Genomic DNA, 23225 nt, shown 5'->3' on the forward strand with positions numbered 1-23225 from the left:
ATTGGTGCTCAAGGGGCCCTAAAACACTTTTCTAACTAATCGTAGAATGATGTCACTGTAAAGTATCATCAGCCTGGTTACGCCCACTGCAGGGCAAAGGCCTCACCCATACTTCTCCAACTACCCCGGTCATGTACTAATTGTGGCCATGTTGTGCCTGCAAACTTCTTAATCTCATCCGCCCACCTAATTTTCTGCTGCCCCATGCTACGCTTCCCTTCCCTTGGAATCCAGTCCGTAACCCTTAATGTCCATCGGTTATCTTCCCTCATTACATGTCCTGCCCACTGCTGTAAAGTATGTTGCCTAGCAAATCTTGTGCCACAAAATTTGTTGTGTACTTCAAGCATAAGTAGAGTTAGAGGTATTATTGCACTGATGCAGTTTTCTCTCTCCTTTCATGTCCACTAGCATGCCAGAAGCTACACAGGGGGCTAACAAGGCCTCGCTCAAGACTTGGGAATTAAAAAATATTTTTTGTGATGCTACTTTTGGTTCAGCCATGCATGACGCACTCTCAATGCGAGGTGGGCACTTGTGCTTGAGTTATGTCATTCACAGAGGCTAATCAGAACACAGTTGTCAGAGCATTGCACTGGTGAGAGGACACATTGCAGCACCCTGTGGTGGCTGTAGTATCTATGCCATGCTGCTACATAGCTCTGGTGTGATCTCCCACAGTGCACAGCAGATGCAGCTCCACAAAACTCGTGTTTAGACAGAAGTACAAAGACGAAAAATGTTTCTAGTCTGAGATCACTTCCATGTGTATTTTGCATTTATTATACTTAAGATTAGCATTTAATTAAAACTGGCAAATATTTTGCACTGGTTTTTCTTGGGAAAAAGAATACAAAATTGCCCATTTATTAATTGTATGATTATTTCACCTGATGTACAGGTACCCTTCTAGACAGTTGTACCGCGTAGCTGCCGAGAGGCTTGTCAGTGCATACCCACACCTTGCTGACAGAGTTGGCAGCGGAAATGGCCTGGTAAGTTTCATACATCCCATACTGTCGCCATATTTACATTTCTAAGAAAGAAATATCATTTCTACCTCATATGGACAATTCAACTGCACCATGTATCTGCACTTCTGAGCTGCCATGTTATATTATGACTGTTGATTCTCGTGGTCATGTAGAGATGATCAAAGGGATAAACTTTGTGTTGTCTGGTGTTTTACTTTGTGCTAATAATGACGTGTATGTTTCAGTTCATCCAAAACTTCTCCTTTGCTACAGATAAGCTTTTACAGTGTTCATAGTTTGTCATGGAGTATGGTCATGAAGGAAAAGAGATAAGTGACGGGACTCATCTGGGAGTTTAATCTGAGCCCAGCATCAAATTAAACTGTTGCACCATTTGTTCAGCAGCTATCTGCCTATCAGCAAGCGATACGGCATCAACTTATGATTCATCAAGTAGCAACAGTTGGCCACTTCATTTTTTGCCATTGTGGCCTGTTTGACTGCATTGAAATTGCTTGCACCATTTCACGTCATAGGCTGCAGCATTGTTATTGTACATTGCAGCCAGGTTGGCATGTTTTCATGGCATTAGGTCCGTTTAAATGCAAAAAGTGGATCACTGTTGGGGCTTCTACCAGCTTTATGATGCATGCTGCCATCATTGTTTTGATGCCCCAGGGGTGTTCTGCAGCATTATATATATATACATATATTCCGCCGGAACTAGACGTACGCTAACTTTTATGTTTGTTGTTGTGCCTATTCCAAGTTTATGGCGTGGATGTTGCGAACTTTATGGCCGGACTTTCTGTTAATAAGCAATTATGTTCGATGCATAAAACAAACTGCAGTTATGGTCATACTTCTATGTGTATACAGGCAATACCAATAAACTTCTAAGTGCTTTTAACAGTAGTGATATGTTCCCAATTCTTCACAGGACTCGTGGGTCATGGCATTGAGAAACAAATTCAAGAACATGCGTAAGAAGGCAGAGAATTGCTCTGAAGAAATGTTGGCAAAAAAAAAGGCACTTCCTGGTCAAGCGGAAACAGCAGGTGGCGTCTGGTGAAGCTACAAACAAGAAGTTATGCCGCCTTTTTGTGAGTTGCAGCTGAAAAGCTTTCCGACATTTTCCAACAGTACTATGGTCGAGCAAGTGCACTGCCATTTTGTGGAGCTGTAAATTGCTTGAAAAACTGAAAGTGACAGACCTAGGATAGTATAAAGTCGCCGACCGTTTATTCGGACCTCACGGGGACTGCGGAAATGTCCGAAAAAGCAGATTAAGAAAAAAAGAAGTTTCATTTGCACGCACTTATTCAGGCTTGGCAGTAGGCTTGAAGAAATTGTGAATGTGCCATTGCACGCTCTTCCATGTACATGCAATCAGATATGCTTAAATCTCTGAGAGGGTCGTACGGTCACTATAGGCAGCTGAAAGCACAGTCACTGCTTGTACTCGGAGTCGTTGTCCGGTGGTGTAGCAGAAACCTGACGAATGATCTTGCCGTCGTTGAGCTCTGCACACGTCAGTACAGCAGTGTTAGCACCTGTGAAACTGCCAAATGAGATGGTGTCCGGAATCGCAATGCAACTATTGCGCAGGTCTGGGCAGAAGATTTTCAGTGTCAGTAGGGAGCACATCTGAAGGCGACAAGTCCTAGGCCTCCCGGCACCCGCTTGCCAGCATTCCCCAGCGCAGTCTGCGCGGGCACTGTCGGCGCCATTAGACACTTAATGTGATGTTTCCCTATGCCGCGTTGGATCATCACTTCTACACAGCATACAAAGCAAACACCACCATGCTGACACCAGTTGGACAAACGAAAAACATAACCTATTCGCACCGTCGTGCACAAAGAAGAAACAAATCAGCTGCTAAATTATCTTGACGTGGCTTACTGAGCTGAGACCGGAACTGCTGTAGCCACTCTATAGAAGCAGGCAGAAACGATGATGATGAGCGGGGATTTGCAGTAGCCACTTCATGGGGCAGCAAGGAAGCTCCGTTCAAAACAAATATGGCATTCAGCAAGTCGAACCATGCACTGGTCAGAGTGTGCATGGTGCTCTCAATCGACTTGGCTCAAGGAGTGTACGAAAAATCAGACGAGAGGTTGCAAGGTGTTCGAACGTTCGGCAGTTGTATAATTAGACATTATGGTCTATCGGGAGAATGGCCGTGCCGCGAAGCAGACCGAATAATCGAGCGTGTCCGAATTTTTGGACTGCAAGTCCAAGAAATCAGTCGGCGACTGTAGTATCATGCAGCCAGTATTCCCAGGCAGTGTATAAAACTGGAGGTCACAGGGAAATGAGGGAGGGGGCTTGCACGGAACACATGCATGATAGAGTAATGGCTTCTCTCCTCTACACAATGATACCAAAGTAAAGGAAGTGCAATTGCAAAGATCTAAGCGGTAATAGTGCAACATCTTTATGTTGCAGGTGGTTTAGCAAGTGACCCCTTTTGCTGACTGAACTGAAAGACCTTTCACATGGGAATCCTGGAAATTGTAACTGACACAAAGAAAACGCAGCTTACAAATCGCGTAATCTTCCAACTTAGAGAGGGAAAAAAATATATTTATGATTTCATAATTTATACTTTATTTGCAGAACGTTGTTCAATGAAATAAAATAAATTTAGTTGTTTGCACAAGCCTATAGCATGAACAAGAAAGGGTGAACCTAGCTTTTCAATGAGAGGGGCTAGAAAGGACATTTTTGGTTATCCTTCAGTATGTCTCATAACAGTAAGCTTCTTTACGAATTCAGCCTGTGCATACTTTGCTACGTGCTAAACAGGCAGCCAAGTGTATTTTGTCTCACATGCAGCTATTCTCTATGTTAGTGGCAAAATTTGAAAAAACGGCAACTTCGAAAGTGAGTTTGTGCATGCAAATTAAAAAAAATCAATCATGTTCATTGTCATTCACATTTCCCCAAGGTTATCTACAGCGATCAGTTATGTTATATGCAAAAGCATAGTGCTTTATCTTGTTCTGAGTGCAAAAGAAAGCCATGAATAATGTATAGGCTATGGTGACCATTGGCATCTCTTAGAAAGTTGCATGTCAGGTCTTATGATGGCTTCCATTTTTTCCATGAACTAAAGAGCAGTCTACAGTGATGCTGAAGGACTACAGGTGTTTTCTTATACATACACACCACAGAAATGAAAATTAAGTTTGAGTTGGAGCCATTTGTTTTAGTGTCAGTTTGGTTCACATGATGACCCAAACAGATTTCATGCATCTCTACTCAGCTGCTGTTCTTTGACTTTTGAGTGAAAGATTAGCAACTATTAGCTGCATCTATTGAAAAGCATTCGGGTTCCTTCTGTATTGCTGCACGTTGCTTCTTAGTCCATGTAACATATGGAAGCAATAATTAAACCTAAATAGAATTTTCATCAGATTTACCATTGACATACACATCACTCAGGCTTGGGTTTAAAACACTTATGCAATATCGCAGTACGACACTAAAGCAGAGGCTGCGGGGCACTGATAAATGCAGCATATGCACCATTATTAATTGCTTAGCTTGTATTCAAAACAAAGCATACCCACTGTTCCATCTGTAGAGAGTTAATTTAAACACACAAAATTTGTAAGTTAAACTTCTGACAGCAGGTGGGGCACGTGCCTGTGGCCTGTGTTCTGGTGCTGTGCCTCGGCAGGGAAGCCAGGGTGAGTGAATATAGCAGGTCCATTTGCACATTGACAGGCTAAAGAATCTACATATAAACTGTTGAATAATCAGATAAAGGGACAACGAAGAACCAGCTATGTGGCATGAATTGTTTGCTGAACCTATATGCAAAGAAAAAAAAATTGGCATGAGCTGAGGATTGTCAGGGAAGCCATGCCAAGCCAGTGTGGAATCTGCACTTTGACAGGTATTGGAATTAGGGAACTTTTTCAAAGTTCTGAATTGGGAGAAAGTGACGACAAAGTAAGCTGTAGCATGCAATGTCTGCTGTAACATACATGAAAAAGACCCAAGGGATGAAGGAGCAGTCAGAAAGAAAGGGGAAGGGGCCATTAAAAGGGTTAAGCAAGGCAAGATTACACGTATATCATCATCATCATCATCATCAGCCTGGTTACGCCCACTGCAGGGCAAAGGCCTCTCCCATACTTCTCCAACAACCCCGGTCATGTACTAATTGTGGCCATGCTGTGCCTGCAAACTTCTTAATCTCATCCGCCCACCTAACTTTCTGCCGCCCCCTGCTTCGCTTCCCTTCCCTTGGGATCCAGTCCGTAACCCTTAATGACCATCGGTTATCTTCCCTCCTCATTACATGTCCTGCCCATGCCCATTCCTTTTTCTTGATTTCAACTAAGATGTCATTAACTCGCGTTTTTTCCCTCACCCAATCTGCTCTTTTCTTATCCCTTAACGTTACACCTATCATTCTTCTTTCCATAGCTCGTTGCGTCGTCCTCAATTTGAGTAGAACCCTTTTCGTAAGCCTCCAGGTTTCTGCCCCGTAGGTGAGTACTGGTAAGACACAGCTATTATATACTTTTCTCTTGGGGGATAATGGCAACCTGCTGTTCATGATCTGAGAATGCCTGCCAAATGCACGCCAGCCCATTCTTATTCTTCTGATTATTTCCGTCTCATGATCCGGATCAGCCGTCACTACCTGCCCTAAGTAGATGTATTCCCTTACGACTTCCAGTGCCTCGCTGCCTATTGTAAATTGCTGTTCTCTTCCGAGATTGTTAAACATTACTTTACTTTTCTGCATATTAATTTTTAGACCCACACTTCCGCTTCGCCTCTCCAGGTCAGTGAGCATGCATTGCAATTGGTCCCCTGAGTTACTAAGGAAGGCAATATCATCAGCGAATCGCAAGTTACTAAGGTATTCTCCATTAACGTTTATGCCCAATTCTTCCCAATCCAGGTCTCTGAATACCTCCTGTAAACACGCTGTGAATAGCATTGGAGATATCGTATCTCCCTGCCTGACGCCTTTCTTTATTGGGATTTTGTTGCTTGCTTTATGGAGGACTACGGTGGCTGTGGAGCCACTATAGATATCTTTCAGTATTTTTACATACGGCTCGTCTACACCTTGATTCCGTAATGCCTCCACGACTGCTGAGGTTTCGACAGAATCAAACGCTTTCTCGTAATCAATGAAAGCTATATATAAGGGTTGGTTATATTCCGCACATTTCTCTATCACCTGATTGATAGTGTGCATATGATCTATTGTTGAGCAACCTTTACGGAATCCTGCCTGGTCCTTTGCTTGACAGAAGTCTAAGGTGCTCCTGATTCTATTTGCGATTACCTTAGTAAATAATTTGTACGCAACGGACAGTAAGCTGATCGGTCAATAATTTTTCAAGTCTTTGGCGTCCCGTTTCTTATGGATTAGGATTATGTTACCGTTCTTCCAAGATTCCGGTACGCTCGAGGTCATGAGGCATTGCGTATACAGGGTGGCCAGTTTCTCTAGAACAATATGTCCACCATCCTTCAACAAATATGCTGTTACCTGATCCTCCCCTGCTGCCTTCCCCCTTTGCATATCTCCCAAGGCTTTCTTTACTTCTTCCGGCGTTACCTTTGGGATTTTGAATTCGTCTAGACTATTGTCTCTTCCATTATCGTCGTGGGTGCCACTGGTACTGTATAAATCTCTATAGAACTCCTCAGCCACTTGAACTATTTCATCCATATTAGTGATGATATTGCCGGCTTTGTCTCTTAACGCATACATCTGATTCTTGCCAATTCCTAGTTTCTTCTTCACTGTTTTTAGGCTTCCTCCGTTCCTGAGAGCATGTCCAATTCTATCTATAATATACTTCCTTATGTCAACTGTCTTACGCTTGTTGATTAACTTCGAAAGTTCTGCCAGTTCTATTCTAGCTGTAGGGTTAGATGCTTTCATACATTGGCGTTTCTTGATCAGATCTTTCGTCTCCTGTGATAGTTTGCTGGTATCCTGCCTAACGGAGTTACCACCGACTTCCATTGCACACTCCTTAATGATGCCCACAAGATTGTCGTTTATTGCTTCAACACTAAGGTCCTCTTCCCGAGTTAAAGCCGAATACCTGTTCTGTAGCTTGATCTGGAATTGCTCTATTTTCCCTCTTACCGCTAACTCATTAATCGGCTTGTTATGTACCAGTTTCTTTCGTTCCCTCCTCAGGTCTAGGCTAATTCCAGTTCTTACCATCCTGTGGTCACTGCAGCGCACCTTGCCGAGCACGTCCACATCTTGTATGATGCCAGGGTTAGCGCAGAGTATGAAGTCTTTCATTTCTAGTCTCGCCGTTCGGGCTCCTTCACGTCCACTTTCGGCTATCCCGCTTGCGGAAGAAGGTGTTCATTATCCTCATATTATTCTGTTTCGCAAACTCTACTAATAACTCTCCCCTGCTATTCCTAGTGCCTATGCCATATTCCCCCACTGCCTTGTCACCAGCCTGCTTCTTGCCTACCTTAGCATTAAAGTCGCCCATTAGTATAGTGTATTTAGTTTTCACTCTACCCATCGCCGATTCCACGTCTTCATAGAAGCTTTCGACTTCCTGGTCATCATGACTGGATGTAGGGGCGTAGAACATTACAATCTTCATTTTGTACCTCTTAAGTTTCGCAACAAGACCTGCCACCCTCTCGTTAATGCTGCAGACTTGCTCTTCAGAAATATTTACCTCTGCATTCTTGTGGTTTTGCTGCATCATTTCAGTTACTGCATCTCGGTAAAGCCAAATGAAAACACCGTATAAACACGCTCGCTTGCCCATCAATAGTTCAAATTCGAAGGACTACTCAGTGGCGTTCAGTTGGACATTAATGCTTTCGCATTCACAACTTGTAAAAAGGGCTTGATTTTCTTTGTGTTTCAGCATTGCAGTCATCTTGTAGCATATGGGGAAACTGCCGAGTCATTGAGGCTGCACAATGAATGGCTTCAAGACAATGCTGGCTGCCAAGATGAAGAGGCAGTAAGGCCGAGGCTGCTTGAAACAGCAAAAGAGAGGCATGATCAACTTCGCAGCCTTACGCTGTCAGATGCTCTGTTGCTGTTCCCCTTTCTGGCAACTGATGCATCGGTATGCTCTAGCAAGAGCTTTTGTCATCTTTTTTGTTATTGTTTTACTGGGTTCTTAGCTTTAGGTTAAGGCAGTGGCTTAAGTGTTTCAGTCAGTAATTGTGGCATTTTTCTTTCAGGACAAAGCAAACAAGTGTGTGTATTGCAGTGACAAAATAACATAGGATAACAAAACTGAGTTGTATTTTGGGATGAGTAAGCTTAGCAAACTCTTTTGTAATGATAAAGTAATCACAAGAGCACAATCATAAGATGCTCAGCACATGAAGTGTGTAGAATATATGCATCAGCATAGTGCTATAGACAAGGTTAAAAAAATTTTAATACAGTGTTCGGCCAGTCACATTTGTCTTCAAAGATGTGGTACAGTCACATACCAATGATTTATACATGTTCATACAGCTTCAAGGTACTGCCATTCGCCCAATGGGCATAATTTATATGGAGAGGCAATGTTTTAGATGTCTTACAACTCACCGGTTGACTTAATTGAAAGGTGCCTTTATTGCTGTTGGTTGTGTAAGAAGAAAACAGGGAAGGCAGAGAAAGCATAGTGGAAACTAATTGCTTGATTGAAATGTGTAAGTATAACAAAAAGGCAAATGAAAGGAGCGAAGGACAACAGGTATAGTAGGGAGCCAAGTTATGTGTGCGTTTCTTCAAGACTACAATAGTGACTATTCTACCATTCACTTTTTTTTGGTTCACCGCGCACATAAAGTGGTGATAAGCCCTTCCTTGGCATTAATTCTGCCTGTCGAGAACTCTTCTATGCAATGAGTGAGAAGAATGAAGTGACCCAAGGTGCTTGATTGTGAGTTACTGCTATAAAAGAAAACACTCAATGAATATAGATGAACTATGCGTGAATAATTATTTCTTATTTAAACATACCACTCATAAGGCAGTTACAATAAAAAGTGGAATAAAATACCATTTGCTATTTGTTTATTTGTCCACTTTCAGTTCCGTTTTTCTTATCGCTTCTACGTTTAAATCAAATATAATTTACCTGGCTTTCTGGATTTGTTGACTGTTTTCTTATGTAGTAAATAACAAGCAATCTTAAATTCGACAGTATGCTCATGCCGTACGAAGGTTTATTGGCTGGTTGCTTGCTCCTAAGCTTATGTACTACTACGTGATGCCTGCTCTAAGAGATGTTTGACATCTGCTGCCTTGGCTGTCCTTGCACAATTGGTTCTCACTATTGCATTAGTTTGCTAGTATATCAAAGAATTCTTGAACATTCTTTCTTTTCTTTCCAGCTTCTCGTGGAGTTTGACCTACTTTTCCAAAGAAACGTGATGGAGGCAATGGAGAATGGCTGCAAGCAGCTTGGTTACACTATTCTGAGCTTTAGAGAGCCAGAAGAGATTGTGGCATTTTCCGAAGTGGGATCCGGTAAATATGTTTCTATGATGACGCTCTTAAAGGGCAACTCGCATTTTTTCAACCATATTGTAACATTGTCATACTCAAATGGCATTGGCAGTTCTGTCACCCGTAGGGTGATTTAGTTTGCTTAGAAGTTCACCAGTAATTTTAAGTAACCAATAAATGTGATACCGAAATAGGTAGCTGCTTCGTGTGACAATAGATCCTACACCACCATAATGTAAACATGCAGTACATGTAGTGCTAACGCCAAAGAAGCCAAGCGGATCATTTCTCCTGACACAGGGAGCTCTTACAGTTTCCAAACTAGGCAGTGGCAATTTAAGTGAGGATTCCAGCAACAGTGACGGTATTGTCTCTGATGTCACAAACACAGTGGCCAGTAGAAAGTTGCGAGTCAAGAATGCAACCAATCTTTAAAATTCATCTTCAGCCGTATAGTTTGGTACAGATACTCAGAGGGCAAAAGAGAACACATATTCCAAATTTTATTGAAATCAGTGGACATAGAAAAATCGCCGGTGTTGCCCTTAAAGGGAGTTCAGGAATTGTTTTTTGTGGGGTGATGGCAACTGCGGTGGTGGTGGGGTTGGTATCAGGTATCAGAAAGTCGGCAATGCTGGTTGAATTGAAACTTTGAATTTCTTTTTTACTTGTACTTGTCAAGAGTTATAAAGCAAGTTGTTTTTTGTATACCTTACTCAACTATATTTGTGCTGCTTACCTAAGCCAGTAATGGGCAATTATTATGTGCTTTCTCAGTTCTCTAACGTAGAGCTGAGTTAACCTAAATGAGCTAGTTAAAGGGCTCTTAAGTCACCTCTGGCTTTTTTTGCACATTGTATAAACATGCACATCGCATAAGTCATTCTGTAATGACCATCTTTGTGAATGTAGCAATGCTATGCTCTGCGAAGAACCCAAAAATTTTAAAAAGAATCTTGTGCTCTTCTTCCGGCTTTTCTGCTCCCTCCTTTGCATGCTGTAATGCACGCAGGGTGTTGTCACAACCCTTACTTTTCGCTGCCCTGCATGGAGTTGGTGGGAATATGCAGAGAGAACAGAGTGCAGTGAGGAGGGTAGCAAAGGCCTGTAACTTTGCTAATACGGAACCTTTGAAAAAATTCTGGTTGTATGTTCATTGTGAACACTGCTGCCACTTCAACATTTTTGAGATGAGTGGTTTAGTGGTTGTCTAATGTGATGTTCTGAATTCTTTGTGATCTTGTTCTGAAGTGTTGTAACCATAGTTTTCTCTACAGTTAAAAAATAGGATGTATGTATGTATGTTTCGATATGTGGAATATTGGGCAGTATGTTACGAAAACATGAAACATGAGGGAAAGCATCGAAAAGAAATATTAAAATATGCCATAGTTCTAAGGGTGGAGCAAGCGCGCGAGTTTTCAGCACATACCATTTCTTCCCGTTTCATTGAGCAGCAAGCAGACGAAACTAGACCCACAGTCATTGCTACTGGTGGTAATCATCCATTGGAAGATCAAAGCACAAGTTATTTCACTAGTTATGTGTACCTAAGTGTTTATCACAGTAGATGAATTACCCATGGAGGGCTCTGAGGCACTATATAAAAGCTGTAAGCTGTTTGGTGTGAAAGGTTTCCTAAGCACTCTACAATATCTGATTTCTTTTTTAACAGAGGATGCTGTTCTGGTAGTTCTGCAGTTTGTAGCAAAGCGCTGCAAGGAGCCCATAGATAGCATCATTACGCAGGTGAGTGCCTGTAGGATTCTGACTATCAAGATGCTTCTGTTGCATTTATCATTCTGATTGGCTTTCTGTTCACTTTGTGTTTCAGTGTGCTACATTTGGCTATTAAAATGAGTACACAGGAATTAAAAGCAGATTGTTTATTTCTTATTAGACTTGCACGCAGGGACGGGACGTCGAACGAAGAAGGGACAATATGCGCAAGTTTCAGCTGGTTTTTATTGTGACAGTGACATATATATACGCTTCCACAATCGGAAAGAAAAAAACGGGATGGCAAGAAAACAAGCAAAACCATGTGCAAAACTGCATAGCCACTAGTGAAACCAAACATCACTGTCATACCTTTTCACCGCCCAGAAGCAATATATCTGATATATATGATATAAGCGATATATGTGAGAAAATAATATCGTGCATCTCTTAAAGATAGGATAACACCCATTGCATGACTTGCAGTGTTCTGCCATGTGGCCTTCGATGCCTTGCTTTACCTTGCGGTGATGTTCTGCTAGCCTCGTTTACGTATCGGCTGGTTTGACCGATATAACACTTGCCGCACGTCAAGGGAACCCAATATACTACACTTTCTTTGCATGCAACGAACTCGTGCGGTGTTATATCGGGCGTTATATTGGTCAAACCAGCACATGCACAAACGAGAGGCTAGCAGAACATCACCGCAAGGTAAAGGAAGGCATTGAAGGCCACATGGCAGAACACTGCAAGTCATGCAATGGGTGTTATCCTATCTTTAACAGATGCACAATATTATTTTCTCACATAAATTGCTTAACCAGGGAGATGGTTGAAGCCAGAGAAATTCTTTGGCATGATCAGAGATGTGTTAGTGCCCCATCTGTAGCATTAAGGGATAAGGAAGTGAGGTTTCTGGGCGGTGAAAAGGTATGACAGTGACAACGTTTGGTTTTGCCGGCACATGTGGCTATGCAGTTTTGCAGCAAACCTGGTTTTGTTGGTTTTCTTGCCATCTCATTTTTTTTCTGATTGTCGAAGCGTTTATATATGTTGCTGTCACAATAAAAGCCAGTTGAGTTTGCGCATATTGTGTGTCCCTTTTTTGTTTGACGTCCCGTCTTTGTGCGTGCAAAACGCTAATAAGAACCATGCACAACCAACTCGCCCAAAACCTAATGCTTTTGTTGATTTCCTCTAACTGCCACAGGATACTTTTGCCAATAGGCATCATGCTTTTAAAGGACACAAAAGGCAAATATTAAGTCAAGCTGAAATGATAAATTAGAGCTCAAGAACATTTAAGGCCTCACTATTATCTTGAACGAAGCTTTAGTAATTGAGAAATTTACGTAAGGGCAAGAGACGATCAGACTCCCCCAGGACATTCAAGTACTAGCCTGATGACAACGGCACTCATTATAACTGTCACTAGTTATCAACCACTTGTAATAGATAATTGTATTGCAATGTAAGATGAAAAAGATGTCCAGTTCTATTTCATATTTAGAAAAAGGAAGCCCTGACAACCACGCGGGTGGTTGAAGAGTTTCATTTTCTCCACTCTATTGCCTGTATTTTCACATTCCAGTAGTTATCGTGTAGTGCTGAGCTGGTTTTGCTGACTCAAGCAGCTGGCGTACTGCGAGTAGCAGAGAATGCCACATCCATGTGATATTGTGGTATTCCTGAACAGTCCACACCACTTGACCAAGAGCAGCTGCAGCAGTGAATCCAACACTCTCTCTTTGCTCTGTTGCTTCTTGGCTGCGTGCTTGCGCTTTTTGCAGAAAACCGTGATGTCTGTTGGGCACAGTTTTACTCACCGATGGCAGTAAAGGGCAGTGACTGCGTATGTAAAGTCGCCACTTGCGGGCTGGTTATATGAATTGCGCCAAAGGCATCCGAACCCCTCAAACGTGATTTTATCTTTTCTTGGCACGAAACAAGTGCAGTGAGGTTTCTGGAATTATATTTTGACAATCTACATTGACTTAGTATTTGCCTCTAGTGTCCCTTCAAGTACCCCATGTTTGTCGGGGGCATGGAGGTGGCTATCTTAATCTTAATGAAAAAGTTGTAATCAGCTGTCTGAGTGTCATGTACAATGAGACCATTGTTTTCTATGCAAAAGTATAGAACTGCCTGGTGAGCCAGAACTGCCTTGTGCAAATTTTTACGAATCCACATTTGGTTAAGTACTAATAGAAAAGTATTGTAGCTATAGCTCTAAGAATATTTAGCGACAGACTACATGTCAGTTGCCTCAATTGCAACTGATTACCGCAGAGTATCACTGCTACAATATCAAAAGCAAGAACGAATTGTTGCATATTAGAGATTTTTCTTTATTCTTATTTGAATTTATGTAGTGCGCGGTTTCAAAATTTTGCCATCCTGTTGCCATGAAAGTTTGAATTTCGAGCAAGTATCTCTTCCCTCAACAGCACTAAATGTCCCACGAGAGGTGCTCAAGTTTGACCAGATCAGTAAATGACCTTTATGATAAAATACTCCTCAAAAAAGCAGTCTGACGTTCCTAAAATAAGTTTATTGGCTTTACTAAAGCAATCTTAAAAAACGAGTTGTATTATTTTAGTTTTGGAATTGGAAAACGAGAAATGTGGCTGAATAAATGGTTCCACCATTGCGACACATGCGGTCTGTATGTGCTTGTAGCAGGTTCCTTTACGGCACAAAACGGAATCAATGCTTTTGACCTGTAGTCTATTTGCTAAGTATTCTTAGAGCAGTACCCACCATTCTTTGCTTTGGGAGCCAACCAAAATGTGAATTCGGAAAGATCTGCAACAAGTACTTTAACTCATTAGGTGCTTATATTTTTTTGTGAAGCCAAATGTTTCTTGAACACTAATTTTGTCCTCAGCACTTGGGCAGCAAAAACAAACGAAGGAGTCTTTTTTATCAGGATAACAATAGTCACTGGACATGTCCGGCTTTCTCTTAAACACCCACTACTCGCGTGTGGGTCTAAAGCGAAAATGTTTTTTTTTGTAGTTGGTTCAGCGTTATTGACTCTAAAAGACTTTACACAATAGCATTCCTTTTTTAACCTTAGGAAGAAGCCCCGCTGACCCCGTGTCTGGTGCAGGATGAAGGATTTGCACTGCACATCGACAAGCAACTGGTGTTTCAAGTCTCCTCGCTGCTTTCGGGAGTAGCTTGCCTCTTTGCATCCTTTTGGGTGTTTCATGTGGAATACCCACGAAAGGCGCACAAAATGTTAACATTCATAGAACATGCATTTCTGAACTTAACGCACACAAAGCCGCGCGTCAAAGCTCTTCAACTAATCCATTTTTTCAGAGGCCATGCAGACTCCCTGGAAGAGCCATAGGCTACTAACCAGTGGCCACACTCAAGGCCTAAAAAACTTCTTTGCAGCCGATTCTTGTGTAGTTTCACAGCCCAAATGATGCTTTGGTCCAAGGGCTGGGCAATCTGATGTGTTAGGAAGCAGAAATGCCAACTTCGCAGCTGCAAAGTTATCTAGTGTGGTGTGTGCCGATGCATTTAGGATAACTGCAATTCTGTTCTTCGCTGCAACATAGTGGTCAGTGAGGCGCATGTACGCCTCAAAAAGCTTTGCAGTCCATGCTTTTGTATTGCTGCAGTAGACAAGTCTAGACGGCAGTTGGGTGCTTTTGAAACATCTTGGCATGGCTGACTTTCCAATCACAAGAAATGATTCACTTCGAATGCAACTGAAATCCTGTCATTGGCATGCTTACCGCCAGTGCATGTCTCGTCATTGAATGCAGGCATTCTGTCTTGTAGCAGCTTGAAAAGCGCAGACTCATTCGTGTTAAAGATATTGTTGGGTGCGCAGTCCATCAAGATGTGCCTCAGCTGACCATTTCGCCATGTTTCTGCATCCTCTGTGTTGCCAATGGCATCTTCTCCTGAAGTGGTGATGTTTATGCCGTGCCTCACTTTAAATTCGCCAGCCAGCTGTTGCTGCATATGAAGTTATGGTTCAGCTGCGAAGTGAAAACTGGTGCCTTCTCGGCAAGTAGGGGTTGCAAAAAGACAGTGGACGTTAAACTGCCTCAATACTGTAATACTTCAATCATAATGTGGTCGTCAAGCTTAAGTGTTAAGTTATTGCTTGTGTTTTGTAATATTGTTGCCTTGCACACAATGGTTTTCCTAGTTCTTTTTGTGCTGTTTGCCACAGTGTATTTTAAAAATATGTGCCGGCTTTTTTCTGCAATGTGCATTTGTTTAAGATACAGTGGCCAGCGCATCAAAGTGACTAGTAGTGCACAGCTCATGTGTTTTATGTTGTAAAGGTGCAGAGCTTGATACACAAAAGCAACAGTAGCAGATATACTGTGAGCTAATTTTAACGTACTGGCTCCTATGTTATGCACCATTCGAATTTGTTTCAGTATGAACAGGCTTCAAGAATGTTTGGTCAAATGGCCGAGTGAAACCTTTTTTTATATATGACTTTAGGAGTATTAAAAAGTGCCTTTAATTTTTATTATTTATTTCAGTAGATAAATGTTATATTCAGTCACATTATAGGCAATTTATTTTTGCACACCAAAATGTTTGTAATGAGCACAGGTGTGCAAGAAAGCCCTCAGGAATGTTGGTCACCTGTGCTGTGTTTCAGCTTTCAGCTCAATAAGTGGGATGAGTTTACCTCTCAATATAGTGCTAAGGTTTTTCACTTTTATTTCTGTTGTACTAAGTCACACAGACTACCACTGACTGGCATCAATGCAAGATTGTTAAAAGAGTACTGACACGAAAATTTGGTGTCCCGGCTTAAGTAGCTGCTGACTCCATATTTATGGTGCGAAGCCTCAGTTCCATGAGAGTGCTACAAATTAATAATTACAACACCTTTGTACGGCTCGTCCAAAACACTCTTCTGGCAGAGAGGCCTCAGACATGAAAAAGGTTATTTGTCGCTTCACCGAAAATGAAGTTGGCAGTGTGTAGTAGTTGAATTGAATTGAAGTTAAGGGCATCAACTGATTGTGCGCAGAAAGCTGCCAAACTGTCCCCTCTGATTGTTCACTTCTCTTGGAAATACAGGGAGACACTCCCTTCCCTCTTGTCCCGTGGAGTGTTAAATGGACTGGGCTTTAATCACCACGACCGTGGTGTGCACACATGTTGGCAGTATCCGGTGCCATGAAATTGCAATTGGTTTCATCGCTACATGCGTAACCTTTTACACCTCTGAAGCAGCACTGCTCTTGGCATGCATTTTGAGTCTTAATAAAAAGTAATTTAATTAATTATTGCATACTTGGGGAATTGAGATGCCATAATTTATTTATTCGGTTGAGGTCTATCAAGTGAAGTAATAAATGGGACAAAAATGTCAATACTTTCAATTTGACAAGGCTTAAATTTGGCAGCTTCACAAATCTAGTCATATGCTAAAGTGCTGGGCATGGTCTGGTGAAAAGGGATTGTTTAATAAGCTGGTTGAAGCTTCGTATGTTGATATATTTTAAGTGTGTGATAAGTTTCTTAAATTTGTGCCTTTTCATTCTTTGCTGGCCACTGGCACCATTGTACAGTGCCTGGATTTCTTTGTTTTAGCCGTTGTGCAAGCTTTCTAGTCACTAGATCGAAGTATATATTTGTGGTAAATGCTGAATATGTGATAAGTTCAGGTTTCTTATGTTTGTGCCATAGGTTTGTCATTATTATTATTTTATTGTGCAAGACCGTCTCCTGGTCACTGAAATTTTTTTACATTACCTGTATCTTTAAAAATACTATTCTAAACATGTGCAAACTGTCTAGTCACCATTTGTACTCATTGTTGGAAGGAACTGCAGGACTGCAATATATAAAATGTGATATTTCTAATAAAATATTTTGTGAGTGCTTGCTTTGCATGTAATCTTTCATAGTGCACAAGAGGAACTCCAAGAGGTTTCTACCTTGGCGTCTGAACAGCCCGAAACAAAGCCCTTCAAAGCTTTTAACCACTTTCAAGTGCTCAAAAAGCAGTTTCGTGGGAATGCAAGCCAATGGCTTGCATTTTCGGGACTGCATTTTGAGCTTCCAGCAGTGAGTAAAAGCTTTGGAGGGGTTTATTTCGGATGTAAAAATTGCTCCCATTTACTGCCCCAGAAACGGGGGGGGGGGTAGGGGGGAGTAAACTACAATGCCTTTATTTCCACCTATTTACTCTTAAATTAACACCAAAAAAACACCTTTTTTCCAGCGCAAATGCTCCCAAATGGAAATAATAAAACTCCCATTGTACCTTTTCGAATTTCTGCAAGCGGGAGTAAAATGGTACTGCTAATTGCTCCTGATGTACCCTGCAAACACCCTCATCTAAATAGGAGTATTATTGCACTCCCTTCAATGAGAGCAGAAACATGTACAAAAGGGAATGCGCTAGAGGACAAGCCAAAAATGCCCATCTGGGTGTTTTTCTGTTTACAGTGTACATTGCCATGGAGATATTACCTCCCAGTGGAAGTTAGAATGATGATACAGTTCCTGAAATAATGTTTCGTTGAAAATTTTACGAATGCCACACCTTAAGTCAGATGTGTGTCAAAAGCCTAGTTCGCGTCGGGTAACTACAGCTTCATGAAAGCTGTTATACTCATGCATGTTTTTTTGTGTCTTTGGAGAGCGAGAAGTGACACTGGCTTTAAACCTATCGAAAATGCGATTCAAACGTGCATAGCTTAGCAAAATCATACGCGGCAATGTTTTAAACTGTGTTTGAATTACAGGTAAATAAAATTAATGCGGCAGTTGCTCAACAGCAACAGCTTCAGTAGAAATTTCGCTATTATTGTGCAAGGTCGCACAATCGCTGTGTGTTTTTTTGGATTGTTAGGCTATATCTGGATAATAATTCAACCGTATATTAAGAAGAATCAGATGAGAGTGCGTCTGTAGTGCCCCTTGTAGAGTAGCGCTTTGAAATTTTACCGTGAAAATGGCTGTAGCTTCTTCTAACTTGTTTTCTCCAACCGCTATATTACTACAGGAGTAAGCATTTAGTAATATTTAGTCAACCAGATGCTTTTATGATTAACAACCCTGAATTCACCCTTTCTGTCATCTTCCTCCATCCCAAGCAACTTACATAGGTATCCCAGAAAAGAATAGCTTGCTCTAATTAAAACTTAAGGGGAAGCTTCAGCTTGGGCACTCTTATGTAAATAAATGGGAAATCAGCAATAATTTTTCTCAGCTACCACTTTACCAAAACTGATGAGCTTTGTTCAACTTGAAAAAAAGAAGTTAAACTCGAGTGATTGGGGAGAGAGAACTTTTCCATTCAGGCTGTCAAATATGTTTTTGGAAACGATTATAGAAACTGAGAAATTTCAAAAACGATACTTTAGGTTTGCAAATCTGTACCTCAGAAATGAACCATGATATCGAAATTCTGTGAACCGCACCTCATAATACATCTAAAGCAGAAAAAGATAATGTGCTATACAGTGTCCTTACATATACGACTAATTTAACATAACTTCTACAAAACGTTTGCAAATGTTGTAACAAATTCATAAATCTTGTGAATCCATACATCGAATTTGACCGCTTCAGAAGCTCAAACGGATACAGTAAACATAAATGCGATATCTGTTTTGCATGCGCAGTTACAATTACGTAAAGTATGTGCTTCTATTATTTCAAACTTTGAATTTTCGGAAATTCTTGTAAAATATTATGTATTAAATAAAGAATCTGCTTTTTGTAGTCACTAAAATTTAGCCTTGGCTCCTAAGTGAAACAAAATTCTTTCAAATCAATCCAGTGGTTGTCTTTTAAGTATAAACCCCATTGGCGCGATTTCTCGCGCGACAGCGACGAGCGACGCGATCGAGATGGCTATCGCGTTCGCTCGTCGCCCAGAAGTCAAGCTCCAAGCGAGCGACCGCTTCGCGCGACGGCTTTCCAGTGTTGCCGGTATTAGAGGGTCGAGTTAGCGCGAAACTTGGTGTGGCACTTGCTACAATAATTTAAATTGCTTTGTTTGGCTGTACATAGCAACATAAAGTATTTGTGAAGGTCTTGCAGTAGGTTTTGTTTTGTTTACATATCAAAATTCGGTAGTTAGCTCGATCCGTTTGCGACGCGCGGCGCGGCCAACGCTGTCCGCTTCCTCTTCCCGCCCGCGCCAACTGAACCGCCGGTGTCATTTTGCTGTTCGAGCCTGGGTGCATTTCTTTCTGTCCCCGCTGTAAAGTTTTCTGCGCGTGTGATGGAGCAGCGTAGAAAACTAGCTGCTTTACAGCTACTTTTGATATGAAGAGGAAGCAGGCGCTGTCCCGCAAGCACTGGGTTCGACCGGTCTGGACCAAGCGAGCGGACGAAAGCGAGTTCTTCACAGCGGTAAGAGACAAAGGACTTAATGCGTTAACGCAGTACAACTTCATGCGCTTTCATTGCCTTTTTACAGATGAAGCTCATGAAGAACGGCGACGACTCGCTGTTCTTGAAGTTCTACAGGATGTCGCCGGAGACATTCGACGCGCTCCACGACATGGTGCGGGACCGGCTGACGAAGGAATGGGTCTGCCGAGAACCGATTTCATCTGGCGAGCGCCTCGCACTGACGCTGCGGTAGGATCACTTTGTCGCTTCAGTACTTCTTAGATTCGGAAGAAATTCGCCGTTCACCAGCACAAAACTTTACTGCGTCGATCGTGCTATATGATCTTGTGTGCTTTCAGATACCTGTCGTCCGGTATGCTCGTGCGAGATGCAGCAATGGCCTTCAGAGTGGGGCTGGAGACTGCACGCAAGGCGATCCACCTGACGTGCAATGTGCTATGGGAGGTGCTGTCCCCTGTGTACATGAAGGTGCGCCTAAAATATTTTCATAACATAGTACAAAGTGGAGTCCTACCAATAAGCATGGTCTTACGTTCACACTTATTGAGCAATGGCTCAGTATAAGTCGCCTTTCTCAGTATTTTGAGTGGATTTCAATCATTGTTGTTTGTTCAGTATTATTTAGCATGAATGTCTGAGATGGTACAACACATACATGGCCTTAGAAAATGGATCATGGCTTAAAATGCTACATGCATATAAGAAGCCAACAAACACTGACACCAAGGACAACATAGGGGAAATTAGTTGTCTTTTAATAAACGAAATAAAGAAACCATAGATTAATGGAAATGAAAGTGGATGAAGAAACAGCTTGCCGCAGGTGGGGGACGATCCCACAACCTTCACATTTTGCATGCGATGCTCTGCCAATTGAGCTACAGCGGCGCCATTTCCCCATACACTTTCTTGGGCATTTACTTTCTTAGTAGAACCTTGGGCGTGGTAGCAAGCGGCACCACTCACAAACCTTGGCGGTGGGTGTGGAACATCCTTTGTGCCGCAGGCGTCACGAGAACGTGTTTTTTTTCTGTGTGAATGCAATCGGTCAATATCACACCCGAAAAGATCACATTCTCGTGACGCCTGTGGCAGAAAGGATGTTCCACATCCGCCGGTGTCAGTGTTTGTTGGCTTCTTATGGTATGACTAATAAAAATTGGGCCCGTCAGTTAACACCCTTTCTTCTCGTTTACATGCATATACAAAGACATCAGATTAAATTAAGTGAAACCAGCAGCAGTAAAGTGTACTGTGTGTGACAGTGAGATTTGCAGTAGCTGAAGTAGCGGCATAACTTAAATAACACATGCGTATAGACAGAGCATGAGGGTACATAGGTGAATAATGCAGCAGTAAAGTCTGCCGATGATTGGTGTGCATCAAAGTTCAAATTTGTGTTATGCAGCCTCCAACAGAGGGAGAACGGAGGGACATCGCCTCAGGATTTAGCACTCGCTGGCAATTCCCGAATTGCCTGGGTGCTGTGGACGGCAAGCACGTGAGGATTAGATGTCCAAGAAAGGCTGGGAGCCTGTACTTCAACTATAAGGTATGGAACAGAACATTGCAGTATTGCATGCAGAATATTTGCTGCTGAAGGGTCAGCTTTGTGCATAATAACCTTGTGCATAAGACACAGCCTACTGCTTTTAAATGACTTTGAGAAGAGCCTGTTCGTACGCTTTGTTAAAAGGGGGAATACAATTCCATCCTTCTCTTTTTGCAACCTGCAAGCAGAGGACTGCAGCAAGTAATTTATCTGATATGAGAATGTAACATTTACAGCTTTATTTATGATTGTGGGGAAGTAAGGGAGAGTTTTTTTTTTCAGGAATGCAATGATGACAAAGGAGGGTGTCTTGTGGGTGCCGTTTGACTAGTTGTAGCATAGAGGGGATGGTATATGCGAGTAGCAGAGGAGGACGAGAAGATGGAAAAATCATGTAGATACTCTAGGGACAGCTTGTAGTATAGTAATACGGTAACCATTTTTCATGTGTGCCTTGCAACACTGCAATGAAGCAAAGTGTAATGAAAGAATCCAATTACAAAAATTCTTTGTTGTTATTCTTATTTCCAATGCTTCTAGGGCACCCACTCCATTGTCCTCATGGCTGTGGCAGACAGCCAGTACCTGTTTCGCCTTATTGATGTGGGCGCACCTGGGAGGTTTAGTGATGGTCGAATTTTCAAAGATTCCCCCATTGGCAAACGACTGCACGAGGGCAAGCTCAATCTGCCTCGGGCAGCTAAGCTACCAGGCTCCGAGAGAGTTTGCCCTCATGTGTTTGTTGGCGATGAAGCCTTCCAGCTGCGCCCCGACTTCATGCGGCCACTACCGGGCACCCGGACTAAAGCTGAGGAGATCATCTTCAACTACCGCCTCAGTCGTGCCAGGTCTGTACCATATCAGGTTTAAAATCGTAACTGTTAAACTGTAATCGTTAAAACCGTACTTAGAACTGAGGCGAAACAGCACAAAAAAGACGAGGACACAAGGAAACAAATACCAGACAGCGCGTGTCTGTGGTATTTGTTTCCTTGTGTCCTCGTCTTTTTTGTGCTGTTTCACCTCAGTTCTAAGTATGAACCAACTAGCCCTCATCAAGATCTTAGTAAAACCGTGATCCTGCAATGATACCTCTGTTTAACTATGTGAATGTTTTTTTGAACATTTATAAATTGTAACATTGCCTATACAATATTGGTGTTTGGTGTCTTTGTGCACCACAGTGCACAACATGTCATCGCCATTTAGTGCTGTTTATTTTTTGTTTTTTTTTTGTGTGCAGGCTTCTATTGCACATTTACAACTGTAATTTTTCAAGAATCATGTGCATTTTTAAGTCAGAATATGTTTGTCTTTTTCAGACGATGTGTAGAGAACGCCTTCGGGATTCTCGTTTCCCGCTGGCGGATCTACGAGAGGCAGATGAACCTGCAGCCGGAAAATGTGGAGAGTGTTGTGAAGGCTACCTGCGTGCTTCATAACTTCTTATCCGTTACGTCCAGCGCTTCAGCGACCTACTGCCCACCTGGATATGGAGATTGCCAGGACATGTTCGGGTGTGTCCGTGACGGCACTTGGCGACAAGAGGCGGCAACTGCTGCTGTGTTCGGTTTGCAGGGAGCAAAGGCCCGCAACTGCACAAATGCTGCTAATTCGGTGCGCAAGCAGTTCATCGAGTACTTCAAGAACGAAGGGCAGGTGTCTTGGCAGTGGGACCTGCCAGGGGTGACTAGCTTGTAGGATGGTGTAGACCTGGCCAAGAACAAGTGCTGCTGACCTGAACAAGTAGACCTCAAGTAGACCTCAAGGCCAAGAACACGTGCTGCTGGACTCCATGAAGAACCCAACAGCCCTCTTCAGGGCTACCTACTTAATGCTTTGGCGGCGAGCCGCTGGATTTACGATATTCTGTTCTGTGGCCCTTCTGTGTATTTCATTTCGTATTGCTTATTTCTGGAATGCAGTGATATCGGTTAGGTGAACGAGTGCAATTCAGTGTAGTTGTGTTAAAAAATCATTCAAGGAAGACAGGCATTATGAAGGTGGAACTAAATTTTTTACTTTGTTATTTAGGTGTCTCGCATCATCGCAACAGTGACAAGTATCTGAAATTTCATTTCGTTTATTGGCCCGAACGCATTACAACATGGTAAACAGGAAGCACTAT

The 23225-nt window shown here is 42.3% G+C and overlaps 1 protein-coding gene across 1 annotated transcript; it reads left to right on the plus strand.

The window, feature by feature from the left end:
* Window positions 1–21658: 21658 nt before the first annotated feature.
* Window positions 21659–22798, plus strand: LOC135905007 (uncharacterized). Its single transcript, XM_065436007.1, has 2 exons — window positions 21659–21945; window positions 22420–22798. The coding sequence occupies exons 1-2, from the start codon at window positions 21659–21661 to the stop codon at window positions 22796–22798; spliced, it is 666 nt and encodes a 221-aa protein (XP_065292079.1).
* Window positions 22799–23225: the final 427 nt, after the last annotated feature.

The sequence above is a fragment of the Dermacentor albipictus genome, chromosome 6, assembly GCF_038994185.2.
Source record: "Dermacentor albipictus isolate Rhodes 1998 colony chromosome 6, USDA_Dalb.pri_finalv2, whole genome shotgun sequence".
NCBI classification, from domain to species: Eukaryota; Metazoa; Arthropoda; class Arachnida; order Ixodida; family Ixodidae; genus Dermacentor; species Dermacentor albipictus.